The sequence below is a fragment of the Eucalyptus grandis genome, chromosome 8 (assembly GCF_016545825.1).
Source record: "Eucalyptus grandis isolate ANBG69807.140 chromosome 8, ASM1654582v1, whole genome shotgun sequence".
In the NCBI taxonomy this organism is placed as follows: Eukaryota; Viridiplantae; Streptophyta; class Magnoliopsida; order Myrtales; family Myrtaceae; genus Eucalyptus; species Eucalyptus grandis.
The window spans coordinates 39,963,006-39,978,374 of record NC_052619.1 but is presented as its reverse complement, the minus strand read 5'-3'; the positions used below and the strand labels follow the sequence as shown (position 1 = coordinate 39,978,374).

General features: G+C 39.4%; 1 protein-coding gene across 1 annotated transcript; it reads left to right on the top strand.

The window, feature by feature from the left end:
- Window positions 1-12,054: 12,054 nt before the first annotated feature.
- Window positions 12,055-14,527, top strand: LOC104414392 (probable indole-3-pyruvate monooxygenase YUCCA7). The gene is made up of 3 exons (XM_010025476.3): window positions 12,055-12,912; window positions 13,013-13,384; window positions 14,034-14,527. Exons 1-3 carry the CDS (start codon window positions 12,208-12,210, stop codon window positions 14,259-14,261), a joined length of 1,305 nt encoding a protein of 434 aa, XP_010023778.1. The 5' UTR covers window positions 12,055-12,207; the 3' UTR covers window positions 14,262-14,527.
- The last annotated feature ends 842 nt before the right edge of the window (window positions 14,528-15,369 follow it).

The window sequence follows — 15,369 nt, the reverse complement described above, 5'->3', positions numbered from 1 at the left end:
GTAATTAACATTATTCATTCAAAATGATCTATCGAAGAACATAATGCCAAACTTCTTTATTGGCTTGGATAAGCATCGATGGTTCTGAGTTAGTCGATGGAGCTATGTTGGATGCACCCGCATCAGATATGGTGAGGTTGAGCCTCTCCCAGCCAGGACGAGGCTTGGGGGGGCCTCTCTAGTGGCTAGTGAGGTCGAGTCTCGCCTAGCCACAACGAGGCTTTTGGGGGAGGGGGGGGGGCTTTCCAATGGCCAACGAGCTCGAGGTGACCTTATCGGGGGCCGACGAGGCTTTTGTGAGGTCGTTGGGCCTCGTTTGGCCGGTTGTCGGTCAGCATCGAGGCCGGCGACCCGATGGGGAAAGAAGAGAGGCAGAGAAAGAAAAAAAGAAGAAGAAAAGGAAAAAAGATTATTTTTGGAGTTGTTCCTGAGAATAAGAAACAATTTTTATTTTTCGTTTCTTATTTTTGTTTTAAATCTGTTTTTGGGAATAAATTTGTTCTCAAAAACTAAAAACTTACTAAATACGTCTCAGTTCTATTTCTATTATCTGGAACAAAAGAACAAAAACACTTATTCCGGGAGCGTTACCAAACACAGCCAAAGCAACTCTAATTTATCATCTCCTTTGGGGATCGGAAAGATAAAAATAGATCATACATAGGTCATCAGTTGATGAGTATCATATAGCTTATCCACTCGACATACACTAGTGGTCGAACAAGTAGAATTCTAAGGCACTGATATACGCTAGTGGTTGAACAAGTAGAATTCATATTTTAATTATGTTTCTATTCTATTTCTATTCTCGGGAACAAAATAATAGAAATACTTATTCCGAGAGTGTTACCAAACATAGCCTAAGCAATCAGAAAGATAAAAATAGATCATATGGAGGTCATCAGTTGATGAGTATCATATAGCTTATCCACCAAATATACACTAGTGGTCGAACAAGTAGAATTCTAAGGCACCGATATACACTAGTGGTCGAACAAGTGGAATTCTAAGGCATGGCACTTTGTCCTGCGTGTTACTTAGTTCTCATTATGCACGTGCACTTGTGTTCTCATATCCGATATTATCCATGATGAATACATATTAACATATGCGATTTCTCCATCAATCCATCTCCGAAGTCTTTCTTTTACTAGTGATCGTCCTCTCTATAAAGGAATCCATAATGATTTATTCCTTTCAACATCATTGTACGACTTATAAACCCCCTAGATTGCACAAAAATCTACCAAATCAAGCTTAATTAATGTCCAACTAACACTCTAAATGGACATTTGTCCCATCATGAGATACATGCCTAGTAAACAGAAGCTTGTCTTTTTATTTTTTAAGGCTCCGTTTATTTTGCGAAAAATAAACTATTTGACTAACATTTTTCTACAAATAACTTTTTGAATTACTTACAAATTAATGAACGAAAAACGTTTTCATCTTCTACAAGATATTAGATATAAATTATTGTCGGTAATGAAATCATTTTTCAATAATTAATATAAGATCATTTTTAGAAAAAAATATTTTTTGAATCATTTATTTTCCATGAGATAAACGAATCTTTCTTCCTTCCACACAAAAATAAGAGCCCACTAGTACTGTCTTGAATTTAAATAATTCTAATTATTGGGATATCACGCAAAAAGCTTCAATCATAAACGTTTGGAATTCCACATTCTTGTCCAAATGACTTACCTTGTCCACGAATTTGCAGAATGGAAAAGCTGCTAAAAACAACACCGTATATAAGAAAAGCATCATGCCAATAAGTGGCCCTAAGACACTAATAAAATTGACTGAAATTGGAGACCGTACATTTTTTTCATGTACTTTGAATATAGAAGAAGCGCAATTTTTTATTGTTTGAGAAAACTCCTTATTGTTTTGAAGCCGATAAAACCTTTCCCTTAGTTTAGTCTGAAGAACTCCGAATGCTACTGTTAAAGTCTGAAGACCGCTAGACTTTAATCTCAAAGTTTGACCTCACTGACAGATTCCAGACTGAAGAATGAAGACTTATCCAGAAGAAGGTTTATCTTTAAGGATTCGGTTCGTTTGGTTTATGGAAGATCTTATGGTTAGATATAGCATCTTATGATCAATTATTCTTATTGGAATCCTCTCCAATATGAAGATCTTTTAAAGGGCGAACAAACTTGGAAGGTTCTACTTATGGAAACTAAGATCCTGATTGTATGGGCGAGTAAGATTGATGGGCTATCATCACATTCCTTAAATAACTCGAGATTTCCTTAATTGATTTTGTCCAATGGGTAGATTGGAAGAATTTCTTTGGAAAATGCTAACGGTTGTAGAGGCATGAAGGAGTATATAAGGAAGACTCTTAAGTTGTTCAAGTGTGTGTGTGAAAGAAAAATTTCAAAGTCTGAAGCTTCCTAGTTCTTTGCTACTTTAGTTGTCGAGCTAAAAGTTGTACTCAAAAGAGAGAGCAAACACCCATGAGACTTTGTAAGAGTGTAGTAGAGGTTTTACACTAAGAAGTCAAGGACATGAGATTGTAAAATCTCTTTTGATTCATAGTGAAATCCAACCAGTGGGCTATCAGTGTGGGAGAGTGGACGTAGGCTTGATCTAAGCCGAACCTCTATAAATCTTGTGTTCCAATTCCCTTTCCACTCCTTACTTTTATTTGTTGCTTTATATAATTGTTTAAAGCTGTTTACGTTCTTAATCAATTTTCTTCAAAAGGCAATTCATTACTATTCAGTCCTGTGAGAAAATTTTATTTGCATCTATTCACCCCCCTCTAGGTGTTCTTACTAGCTTTTTCATTTACAAAGTTACTTACTTCAAATGGAGAATTTCACATTTTTTTGGTGTATTTAGTATGACTTAGTAAGTACTTTGGGGACACTTTTTAAGATTATTTTTCCGATGTTGAGGCTCTCTCTCAAGTAATATCTAGTCAACTAGCTTGTGCAACTTCCAAAGAGACGATATTGCAAAGAATGGATGGCTGAAAAGAGAGACCTGTGTACATTCTAAGTTCCTATAGGCGGGTCCCACATGAGCAATGTTTATGGACCCGGTTGATGTAATTGGGTCTAGAGTTAAGTGAAATAAAATTTTTTGTGGAATTACTGTTGACTATTCTAAAAGTTTAAGTTGATAATCACGATACATTATTTAAATATTACACTTCCCTTCATGCATAAGTTGGATATTGGTCTTAGCCCAAATTGTAGAAATATTCAATTGTGGCGGCAAATATGGGAAGGTAAATAGGTGCTTGGAATTGACAAAAAAAAGGGTTTAGAAGGTTTGAACTCGGGACATTTTAACTTTAATATCATGTAAAATTTTGTATGACCACTGCAAACAATTTTAAACGTTTGAGTTGTTAAATAAAGAGTGGTGTATTATTTAAATGTTCTAAGATAAATGTTTTTTTCCTTGTCTTGTCCTACTGCATTTGGCTTTAAACTCTTCATCAAATGCTTGTAAAGATTGATGGAAATCATAGGAAAAGGCCTATCAATTAGTGTCACCTATAAATCAATGGTCTAAAGCAATTGTTAAAGCCAGGATAGTAATTGATCACGAATCGTTTTTGTGACCTAAAATTTGATCATGAAAAATTGATCGTGAAAGGTCAGCTAGGATAGTCTTTGCAACCAAATTTTCATCTTAGTTGCCAGAGGAGATCTCTCATGATTATATATTTTGGTCACCAAAGAGAACTAGGAAATTCTTTCTAGTCGTTTCGGATGACCAAATGTTTGGTCGCCAGTCAGGAGACCAAATTATTGGTCAATATATTATCAACATTTTAAAACAAAATTACTCGATACTAATTTTGCTTAATGAGTGTCTTTAAGAAACTTACGATTGTGCATTCGACATTTGTCCACCTACTTCCTAATAAAGCCCATTTTGCGAACTTCACTTATGATTTGACATTCTTGGACCATGCACAACCTTTTCAACTTATTTAAGGTCACCCACGATTCAATGTGGATTTGGCAAATCTAATCAGCAGATTCGTAGGACGCCAGACAAAGTTTATATACCATGCAAGTTGATCAATCTCACAAGTTGTTCTCCTCGAGAGAAGCATTTTCTTTGCCATATACACAAGCGAAATGCCTAGGCTTGTAATCTGGACGCGTAGTATTCACAAGTTCCTCAAGGAAATGCATTAATTGCAAAGATTAAAATCGTCGATATACATGGCTAAAACGTACACCTACATGCACTATGTATCCCCCATCACAACATCGGGCAAAGCTTTTGGATGATGATCCCATGTCTCAACTTCTTAAAGGAAGTTCGACTTTACCTTTTGGAGGAGAGGAATTTCAGCCATCTTTCGCTTTTTGAGTTTCAGCCCTTCTTCACTTCTTCACCTTTTGGAGGAGAGGAATTTGACCTAAATCTCTTCCTTCCCCTCTTTGATTGTTTTACCTTCTATTTTCTCTTGTTCTTACTCTACTTTATTGATCTAAATCTAGATTTTGGAGCTCTCTTCTCCTAGTCTTAGTTTTAGGAGCTTTTATTTTCCAATCTAGTTTAGATTTATGAGTCTTAATGAATAAGCATTTTGTCTTCAGTTTTAATGGTATTCACAGCAGTTGCGATATTACATCTAGGGTTGTTCAACTTCTTTTTGTTAGATGCTCTAGTGTCTCGCATTTGTTGAAGGGCTTGCTTTCATAGGTGTCAGATTTGAGCTTGTTCAACATGTTTTTGTTGCCTTTGTACAATGATGTTGTTGGGGACGGAGAATATAGGCGTACATTGCTTAAAAGCAAAGTTGTAACTATTGATGGAGATTCCGGTGTGTGCTTATTATTGATGGTGATGTATGATTTGGTAATTAGCTGCCAATCTTTTTACTTGGATGCAGTCACAATTTGTTCTTGAAGGATGAGCATATGCATACCTCTGTTAATCATATGCTAGGATGATATACCTTGATTTCTGGATTTCAATTTGTTTTGCAACTCTATGTGCATACCAATCAGAGTCATGTTACAAGGAAGTTTGCATGTGAAAGATATCCATAATTTACAACTTAATCGATCACAATAATGTCACCAGGAAGTTTTCTCCAATTTGAGATGGATGAAAATATTGCCTTTAACCAAATTTAAACATGGATGAATTTCATAATCGTTATTGAATTTTCTCCAACAAAAGATGAATAGAAACATAACCCGACGATTCACCTATCTCTGCTCGACGTGATTGTATTAACGTTTTGTCTATGTATGATGATGGAATATCAGGAGTTTGCATAACTTAGATTTGTAGGATAAACAAATATCTAATAGATTAAAGAAAAAGTGTTCCGATTTCATTATTTTGTCCTAGAATCTCGAGTCTATCATTGTATGTTTCAGCTAAATCATTGCCCAGAATGTCAGTATTCAAATGAAAATATAGCAAAACGAAAATTCGTGACTCAAAGAGATTGACCTACAAGGAGATAGATACATTTCATATGATTATACAAAGGAAGAAGAAGAAACAACTCTCTTTTGACTCCGTTTTCTTGGATATCGGGTCCATATATAGATTTTCGGAATCGCATTCACCGCATGTGTCGAATGCAGAACCATGTCTGGACCACTGACATAATAGGAGTTTAAATGGTTAGTTCACCGGACTAAATGTTCAACAGAAAGAAGCTTAAATATTGTAGGTGGTGTTATTTTCGTTAGTAATCTAGTTGAAACATAACTAAAGAATGACTGAATGGTTACTCATTTGTTTTGACTTAGGAAAATATAGCTTGAATCTCATCGTCTTGTGCTCGGTGTAATCTTAGGGATCATGCCTAGTATTTCTATGTGTGGAATCTTATTCAATACAAATGGATCAAATCTTCTACGTATATTGGAGATTAAATCCAATTAAAAAGTTTGAATATCTATATCGTAACGTAAATAACCCAGTAAATTCAGAAAATCCAAATCCAGTTTTGACATAGGTCATAAATGTTTTTTTTTGTTTTTTTTGGGGAGAAGGGGAGGGGGGAGTTCTCTTGAACTCAATCAATTGAACTTGATGATCCACGCCTTGAAAGCTGATAGTTAATCTCTCGAAATGTAGAGTTTCTCTCTACCCTTGGATAGTCTCTGTTTCTCCTAAACCCTCAATCCCGCCCTAATTTACATTGTCTCCTTCCTTTCATCACATTACCCAGAAGCTCTTCCCAATTTCGGTATGGACTTTACCCAACTGAGTCCTCCATCTCACCCTTGAAGTCTCCGCCTCCCTCCTTCTGTTCGCAATCCTTTTCATGCAAGCCTTCATTTCGACACCCACCTCCACCTTCATTGACGATCAAGATGAATTTCCTTTAATTTCACGGTTTATCTTCATCGAGCTCCCATTTTGTCCCTCAGTGTATTTGGGTGGCCCCATCTACTGAACTCTATTTGGTGCCATCTTAATTGGTGCTTTGCATGTGGAATCAACCCACCTTTCAACGACAAGTTTGATGATGGAACAATCTCAATAACAAGAAGATGCTTGTCTTGCCGCACTATGCAACAGACTTGGACGACTCTGGTCTGAACAAGAAGTGGAAGTCTGGGACGAAGAAGTACTAGCGGAGAAGCTGCAAGAATGTAAATTAACATTAGTGGGTAAAATTCTGTCCAACCCTTCTATCAACTTTCAAGCTTTTCAGAATACATTAAAACGTGCGTGGCGCAATGATCGAGTAGAAGTTTCTCAACGCGAAGCGGGACTATGTATTTAAGTTCAATTCAGAAGGGGAAAGGCAGGGAATTTTAGATAATGGCCCTTAATTGTTTGCAAATCATCTGGTTATTGTGAAACCTTGGGTGCCAAATACACCTTACCCTTGATTTCACAACTTGTGTGTTTTGGGTGCAAGTTTTCGAGCTTCCTCTTGAAAGATATACCGAGAGAATAATCACTAAAGTTGTCAGACGCCTTGGCAAGGTGCAGGAGGTGAAAATTGAAACCAAAGAAGGTTCTACAATTAGATTAGGGAAGGCACGAGTGGAACTTAATCTAAAAGAACCGCTGAAATCTAGCAAACTTCTTAGAATGGAGGGGAAGAATATATGGATTGACTTTAGATATGAAGGCCTATCACATTATTGTTATTCATGCGGCATCCTAGGCCATCACGTAATGTACTGTAAAGATATTCCAATCGATGAAGCAAAAATGGATGGAAAAGACAAATTGTTTTATGGTCAATGGCTAAGGGCAGAGGTTAGGGAATATAGCCCATTCTGGTTTGCATTTTATGAGCAGCACCCTAAGCAAGATGATGTCGAAGAAGTCATACCAGAAACGCCACAGCAGTCGCCTCTCTTACTTCCTGCAGCACCTCAGAGTACTAACCAGCAACCGGCCATTGTGGAGACTAGCATAGAATAGCACCTTCATCGCACTTCGACACCTACACTGCAACTTTCTTCACTTGGTGAGCATCCAAAAAGTATTGCAGAGCCTAAACTGAAGTACCTGTGATGAACCAGTTAACCTTACTCAGCAATGTAGCCGAAGGTTCCTCGAACAACAAGAAGCTAAAAAGTACATGATTGACCTCAAAAACGAGTCCTCGACGTGCTCTAATGTCAATGAAATGCTCGAAGAATCACACCTTATGGATACCCCTATCTTTACAGATGAGGGGGTCGGAAAATGGGCCATGGTGGCTTGCCCAAAACAGCTACCAAATGACAAATGAGGATCATTAGTTGGAATTGTCAAGGGCTGGGCAACCCCTTGACAATTCAAGCACTAAAGGCCCTAGTGGCCTGTCTTTTTTTTTTTTTTTTTTTTTTTTTTTTATGGAAACGAAAAATCAAGACATGGTGATCCAGAATCTTAGGAGGAAGCTGGAATTTTCTAATTGTTTCATGGTGAGTCCTTTGGGTTTGGCTAGAGGTTAGTGGTTTTTTGGAATGATCAAGTGTCTTTAACCATGGAGCATCACACTATACACTTCATCGACATGATTTGTACTGGAATTTAGAATGATAAAACAATGAGACTTACCTGTCTTCATGCGCCAACAATATATTGACAAAGACAGCAAGTATGGGCAGATTTACGACAACTTAGCTCCTTTAATACGCTACCATGGGTGTGTCTTGGTGATTACAATGAGATACTATATCATTGGGAAAAGGCGGGCAAAAAGACAACAGAGCCGTATAGGTTACATTCCTTTAGAGAATTTCTAAACGACTATATGTTTATGGATATAGCAAGCAAGGGTTGTGCTTATACATGGGTGAACAACAGAGATGGTGACGAAGTAGTTAAGGAAAGACTTGATAGGGCGTTGTGCACAATGGATTGGAGATTAACTTACCTGGAAGCAGAGGCCTTTGCTTTTCCTGCTTTGGGCTCAGTTCATAGCCCTCTTCTTTTAATTACTGAACCTAGCCCTTCAAGACGGAAGAAAACTTTCACCTTTGAAGCTTTATGGCTTCAAGACAAGGCCTGTTGATCGGTCATCAGAGATGCGTGGGAGTCTTCATCGATGCCAGCTTCGTCTCTTACCCACAAACTTCGAGAGACTTCCTGCGCACTGGCCAGGTGGAGTAAATCACATTTATGCAATGGACAACAACAAATCCACCTGTTACAACAACATATCCAGCATCACATTAATCAACTCGGTCATGACTATGATAAGGCACTTGTAGCTTGCCTAAAAGATGAAGTTCAAAACATATGGCAATAGGAGGAAAAATATTGGGCTATGAGATCGAGAATCCAATGGTTAAGGTGGGGGGACAAGAATACAAAATTCTTTCATGCGACAACAATTCAACGCAGACAACGCAACCGAATAAGCATGTTAAAGGATGAACAACTTGGCTGGATCCGCGACTCTAATCAGCTCAAGAACATGATGCAGACATACTTTCAAAATCTATATTTCTTGACCGGCTACCAAAATTATGGCCCTGTTCTTACACAATGTTCATGAGTAGTCACAGTAGACATGAACACAGGTTTAACAGCAATGCTCTCTAAGGAGGAAGTCAAGCAGGCAGCTTTCCAATTTGGTGCTACTAAAGCCCCGGGACCTAATGGCTTCAATGGACTATTCTACCAGAACCATTGGGATATTATACAAGATGATATCTTTACATCGGTGCAAGACTTTTTTCAGATAAGGAGTGTTGCCCCCTGGTTTTAATAGAATTCTCATCACTCTTATCCCAAAGGTTCCGCACCTCGAAAGGTTAGAACAATATAGACCCATTAGTCTCTGCAATTTTATATATAAAATCATTTCAAAAGTGTTGACAAACAGAGTAAAGATGTGGCCACCTAGATTGATTTCAATAGAATATAGTGATTTTATCATAGGTAGACATATAAAAGATAATATTCTGGTTGTGCAAGAGGTCCTCCATCAAATAAAAGTCAGAAAAAAGAAAGAGAAAATTTTAGGCAATATTAAAATTGGACATGCAGAAAGCTTATGATCGGGTTGAGTGGGATTTTCTAGAGGCCTATCTTTAAAAATTGGGGTTTCATGATCAATGGGTGAGATGGGTGATGCAATGCGTTACCATGGCAACATTCAGTATCAAGTTAAATGGTGAACCATTGCCATACTTTTGTCCTACAAGGGGATTAAGACAGGGAGATCCACTCTATCCATATTTGTTCATCTTTTTAGTTAACATCTTATCTACTCTTATTCAACAAGTTGTCGACTCCAGAACTCTCAGAGGAATTAAACTCAATAGGTGGTGCCCTACACTTTCCCATTTATTTTTGACGGATGATGCCATATTCTTCTTGGATGGATGGATTCTAGAATGCCAGAATCTAGCAAATGTTTTAAACCAGAATGGTGTTGCAACGGGCCAAGCTTTGAATAGAAACAAATCCGGACTATTCTGTAGTTGTGATTGTCCCTTTCTTTTGAAAGAAAATCTAGCCGCAGAATTAAGAGTTCTTGTGATTGAAAAGGTAGGGAAGTATTTGGGTATCCCATCTGACTGGGGTGTTTCCAAAAGAGACATGTTTGCTTGGATTTTGGGTCGAGTAAATGCAAAACTATAAGGATGGAAAGAGCATCTTATATTTAAAGGAGGAAAGGAAATCCTGTTAAAAATGGTAGTGCAGGCACTCCCGCAATACGTCATGTCCATATTCAAAATTCGTGTTTCTATATGTCAGTTTATTGAACGAAGAATAGCAAAGTTCTGGTGGCAAAACAATAGTACTAGATCCGGCATACATTGGAAGGCATGGGATCTCCTCAAAGAACGGAAGATTGAAGGGGGGCTTGGCTTTCGAGATTTGCTGACTTTTAACAAAGCGCTTTTAGGAAAGCAAGCCTGGAGGTTTTTTCAAAACCCCTCATCCTTATGGTGTAGAGTTTTTAAGGGACTTTATTTTCATTATGGTGATTTCTAGCATGTAAGAAAAGGTACTAAACCTTCTTGGGGATGGCAGAGCTTACTCTTAGGTAGAGATGCTATCCTTAATAAGCTGCAGTGGTCTGTCGGTGATGGGCAGAAGATAAACATACGCGAGGATAAATGGCTCACTAGAGGAATTATAAGCAAACCAACACCTAGAGGAGAGCCAGAACAGGTTGCTGGTTTTATACTTCTGGATGAGAAGACCTGGAACATCCCTCTTCTAAGAAACAGTTTTGACCACCAAATAGTCGAGGAGATTATTGCTATTTTGTTAAGCCATGCTTCTATCACGGATCAAATCATATGGACAGAAACTCAAATAGGTATATACTTAATAAAAAGTGCCTATTATAATCTCAGGTACACAGATCACACCAAGAACAGAAATATGGCCTCATCCTCATATTAGCCATCGACCCATCTCTGGCGACAAATTTGGAAATTAAAGACAGCCCCAAAGATTCGAGTTTTCATGTGGTCGTTGTGTCACAACGCTCTCTCTACAAAGGATAACCTATTTCGGCGAAACATCATTCAAGACCTAGAATGCCCATTATGCTCATCACACACACTTGAAACTACTGAACATATCCTTTTATTTTGCCCATGGACGAAGTACATTTGGTCTCATTCTAGTGTACAAATTGATCACTCAGCTCTCAGAAGACATCGTATGGATGTGTGGCTGGAGGATATACTTGAAAATCAGTCAGACTTACCTTCAATGGAGATCATCGCATCCATCCTTTGGCAGAAATGGAAGGCGCGGAATCACTTCACTTTTTGGCATCAACGTACCAATCCTGAACAACTGGTAGATTTGGCACTCGCTAATGCAAAGCTGAACGGTAGCATGGTGCAGCCAGCGACAAATGCAGGACAAGCTCTTCTAAACCCTAATCGAGTGTGGATTCCTCTGGATTCGGGCAGCATCAAGGTCAACATCGATGGGGCTTTTCCCATGGCGAACCATACGGAGGCCATCACGTGCGTTTGTAGGGATCACACCGGTACTTTAATTGCCGGATTCACCAGCACAGTTTGCGTGTCTTCCCTGTTGCAAAGTGAGATCCAAGCCCTCATATCCACTCTTACTTATTTGCTAGAATGAGGACAAGATGATACTCACCTCATTATCAAGTCTGATTGTATAAAGCTTGTGGACATCTTCAACAATCAAAGTCTTCTACCATGGGAATCCCGAGCACTGGTCACCGATGTTGAAGCTTTGAGCCTCTGTTTTCCCCATCTGCACATCCGGCATTGCAGAAGAGAAGCAAACGCCACAGCTGATTGGGCTGCAAAGGCCCATGGCCGAGGCACCCTTTCTCCTAATTGGGCTTCATCACCTCCACAAATGTTAATGGATTTGCTATGTATTGATGCCCTTTCTGTGGGTTGTAATTCCAGTAGTATTTGAATGAAAGGCATCTTTTTGACAAAAAAGAAGAAGAAAAGAAAGCTGATAGTTTTCTAATGCAAACCCAAGTAGTTTTCTCATTTGGGAATGAGTTTCAAAAGGGAGGGGTACCTGTTCCCAATGTGATTCCTTCCGGTCCAAAGTTTCTTCCCTATATATACCCCCCCGACCCCTCTCACTCTACACACCATCACTAATTTAGCCAAACAGCAATAATATCCTCTCTCTTGTCTCTCCTTCTGTTCATCTTTCTGCAACATTTGAACTATTTTCACTTCATCGTTTCTTCTCTCTCCCCCTTCAAAGTTTGCAAAACTCAACCTTTTCCCTTCACCCTTTTAAGCACTAAAAGCACAAAGACCGTCCTTAATGCCCAACAACAGTACTTGTCTCAACACACCAGACATGCTCCAAAGCCTTGACCACGGGACCTTCTTCTCCCGCCGGTGCATCTGGGTCAACGGGCCAGTCATTGTCGGCGCGGGCCCATCAGGCCTCGCAGTCGGGGCCGGGCTCAAGCAACAAGGCGTGCCCTTCATCATCCTTGAGAGGGCTAACTGCATTGCCTCCCTGTGGCAGAACAGGACCTACGATAGGCTGAAGCTTCACCTTCCAAAGCAATTTTGCCAACTCCCCGACTTCCCGTTCCCTGAGGACTTCCCAGAGTACCCCACCAAGCACCAGTTCATCACCTACCTTGACTCCTATGCCAGGCACTTTGACATCAGTCCTAACTTCAATGAAACGGTGCAGTCTGCCAAGTACGATGAGACCTTCGGTCTCTGGCGGGTCAGGACGGTCCTGGCGGGAGGGCCTGGACTTGGCCAGCTTGAGGTTGAGTACATCTGCCGGTGGCTCGTGGTGGCCTCTGGCGAGAATGCGGAAAAGGTTGTCCCAGAGTTCGAGGGCCTGGAATCTTTTGGGGGCGACGTGACGCACGCCTGTGACTACAAATCTGGGGAGAATTTCCGTGGAAAGCGCGTACTGGTTGTCGGCTGTGGGAATTCGGGAATGGAGGTTTCTCTTGATCTCTGCAATCACAACGCAAGGCCATCCATGGTGGTTCGCAGCTCGGTAAGGCTGAAACCACGTCAGCAACATTTAGCAACATTGATGCGTGGCAAGGAGAAAATTGAATTGACAAAACACTTACGCTCTGTTTTTGTTCAAACAGGTTCATGTGTTGCCAAAGGAAGTGCTAGGGAAATCAACATTTGAACTGGCAGTCTTCATGATGAAATGGTTACCACTTTGGCTTATCGACAAGATCCTCATGTTCCTAGCTTGGTTGATCCTTGGAAATGTCGAGAAATATGGTCTTAAAAGGCCAAAAATTGGGCCTCTGCAGCTCAAGAATGCTGCAGGGAAGACCCCTGTTCTTGACATTGGTGCACTAAGCAAGATCAGATCCGGCCAGATCAAGGTGGTTGTGGGGATCAAGAAGTTCTCAAGTGGTCGGGTCGAGCTCCTTGACGGGGAAGTTCTCGACATTGATTCCGTCGTCCTTGCCACCGGGTACCGCAGCAATGTTCCTTCTTGGCTCAAGGTAAGGCATAGAGTGATGTCTTTCTTCCTCTTTCCCAGATGTATTTTCGTTTATTATACTCTGTTCATCGCTGCGTCACGTTTTAGGGGAAACGGTGATACAGTGGTCAGCTTGTGAGTACAGTTTTTAGTTTGCTCTTGTCCTATAAGAGCAACTTGTGGAATGAAACTCGCTTGGTAAAGGTGTCTGTTTTACGCGTTCTGCACCTGGAATTTGCATACTGTTAACTGAAAACCAGGGGTTGTTCAAGTTGTTTCTCTCCCACTCTCTATATAGAGATTATTTTTTGAGTTCTCAAACCAAAACGAAGATTAAAGATTTCATATACAAGGGACCCACCCTGTAATTCACTAAAATTCAAAATGCTTCTTCCGACTTTGGTCTGCTTTAGGAGCGAAAAGTTTTGCTGCTCACCGATATGGATATTCTTGATTCTAAAAGCAACCATTCTTGTCAGGTTCTTTTTAGCTTTATCCTTGCTTTCCTCTAGTAGTTGTCACTTATAATTTTTTTGATGGTTCGTGAATTTAAAAGCAAGAAAACGAAAGAAATGCTCCTTTTTCTCCAAGCAATCCTCTTTCTCTTCCGGTTCTGACCCCAATTTCTTTCCTCAGATTAAGCAACATTTCTGTGGTTGTGATGTTTACAGGAGAACGAATTCTTTTCCGAGGACGGGATCCTGAAGAATCCATTCCCAAATGGATGGAAAGGGAGGGCCGGGCTCTATGCGGTTGGGTTCACCAGGAAAGGCCTGTCTGGCGCGTCTCTGGATGCAATCAGCGTGGCACATGACATTGGGAGGTCATGGAAAGAGGATATGAAGCAGAGGAAGCATTCGGTCACGGCTCGCCACAGAAGATGCATTTCGCACTTCTGAAACTAACATTAAAATGGCCCGTATACTCGAAACCAAGGGTTTTAATTCGGTTTTACCTTTTCATTTGCCTTTGGATTTGTGGATTGGTAGATGGGGAAGTGTGCGAGTATTGTGTAGTGTATGCATAATTGTCTGGATCTGATGAAGGACAAAGAGTACCTAGAAAGCAGCCCTCTCCAATGAAAAAGAAAAGAATTCCCAGTTCAGACAATAAGAAGGATTTTTGTTTTCTTTTGTAAAAAGGAAGATGAGGCTTTTTATTTTTATCATCAGTCAATGTATGTTTTTTTTTTTTTGTGGGTGAAAGTAAGTGAATCAGTCAATGTATGTTGATTCCCTCTTGTTGTAAGAAATTTGTTATGCATTTAAGAATCCCAAGTGAAGTGACACTTCTTTTTCTTCAATAAAAAGAACCGAATATATTGTGAGACAATCCGCAAATTGGGGCATTTGAGAATATGACAGAAGGTTAAGTTCCGAAGTCAAAGTACGAAGCATTGACTGATAATTTGAACTTTTTTTTCCCACCTTTAGTGTACTTAATGTTGGAAGCGCACACCAAAATTCAATATTTGATATCTTCATTTGGAAAGATTGCCAAAAGAGCTCAAGTTCACGCTTGTCATATATATTCAATTGTAGTTGGACCTACCTTAACCTACAAGCTTAAACCACGAATTGTGATTCAATTATAATATTATTACTTTTCAGCATAATTCACATGCGTTTCTCAACAATTTTTACGTCATGTGTGAATTATTCATCAAACACTTAAGTTTGAGAGATCTCCAAAAGGAAGCCTGAGTTAAAGCTTGTTAATATATTTAGTTAGACTAACATGATTCAAAAGCTTAAATTAATGAATTATAGATTGAGTAAGATATCTTAATTACCGCACATTACACTAAGTCTCTAATAGGAGACTTTTCTAACTTAACTCATACGTGCTTTTCAATAATTCAACTCTAATAATATGACCTAATATAGAAAAAAACAAAGAAAAAATAGCCATTTCGTGAGGCATTTTTAGCAAGGGAAATAGTTGTCCATCAATTATACATAGTCGCATAATTAATGGTTGTGATAAACATAGATCCCGGTTTAGGGA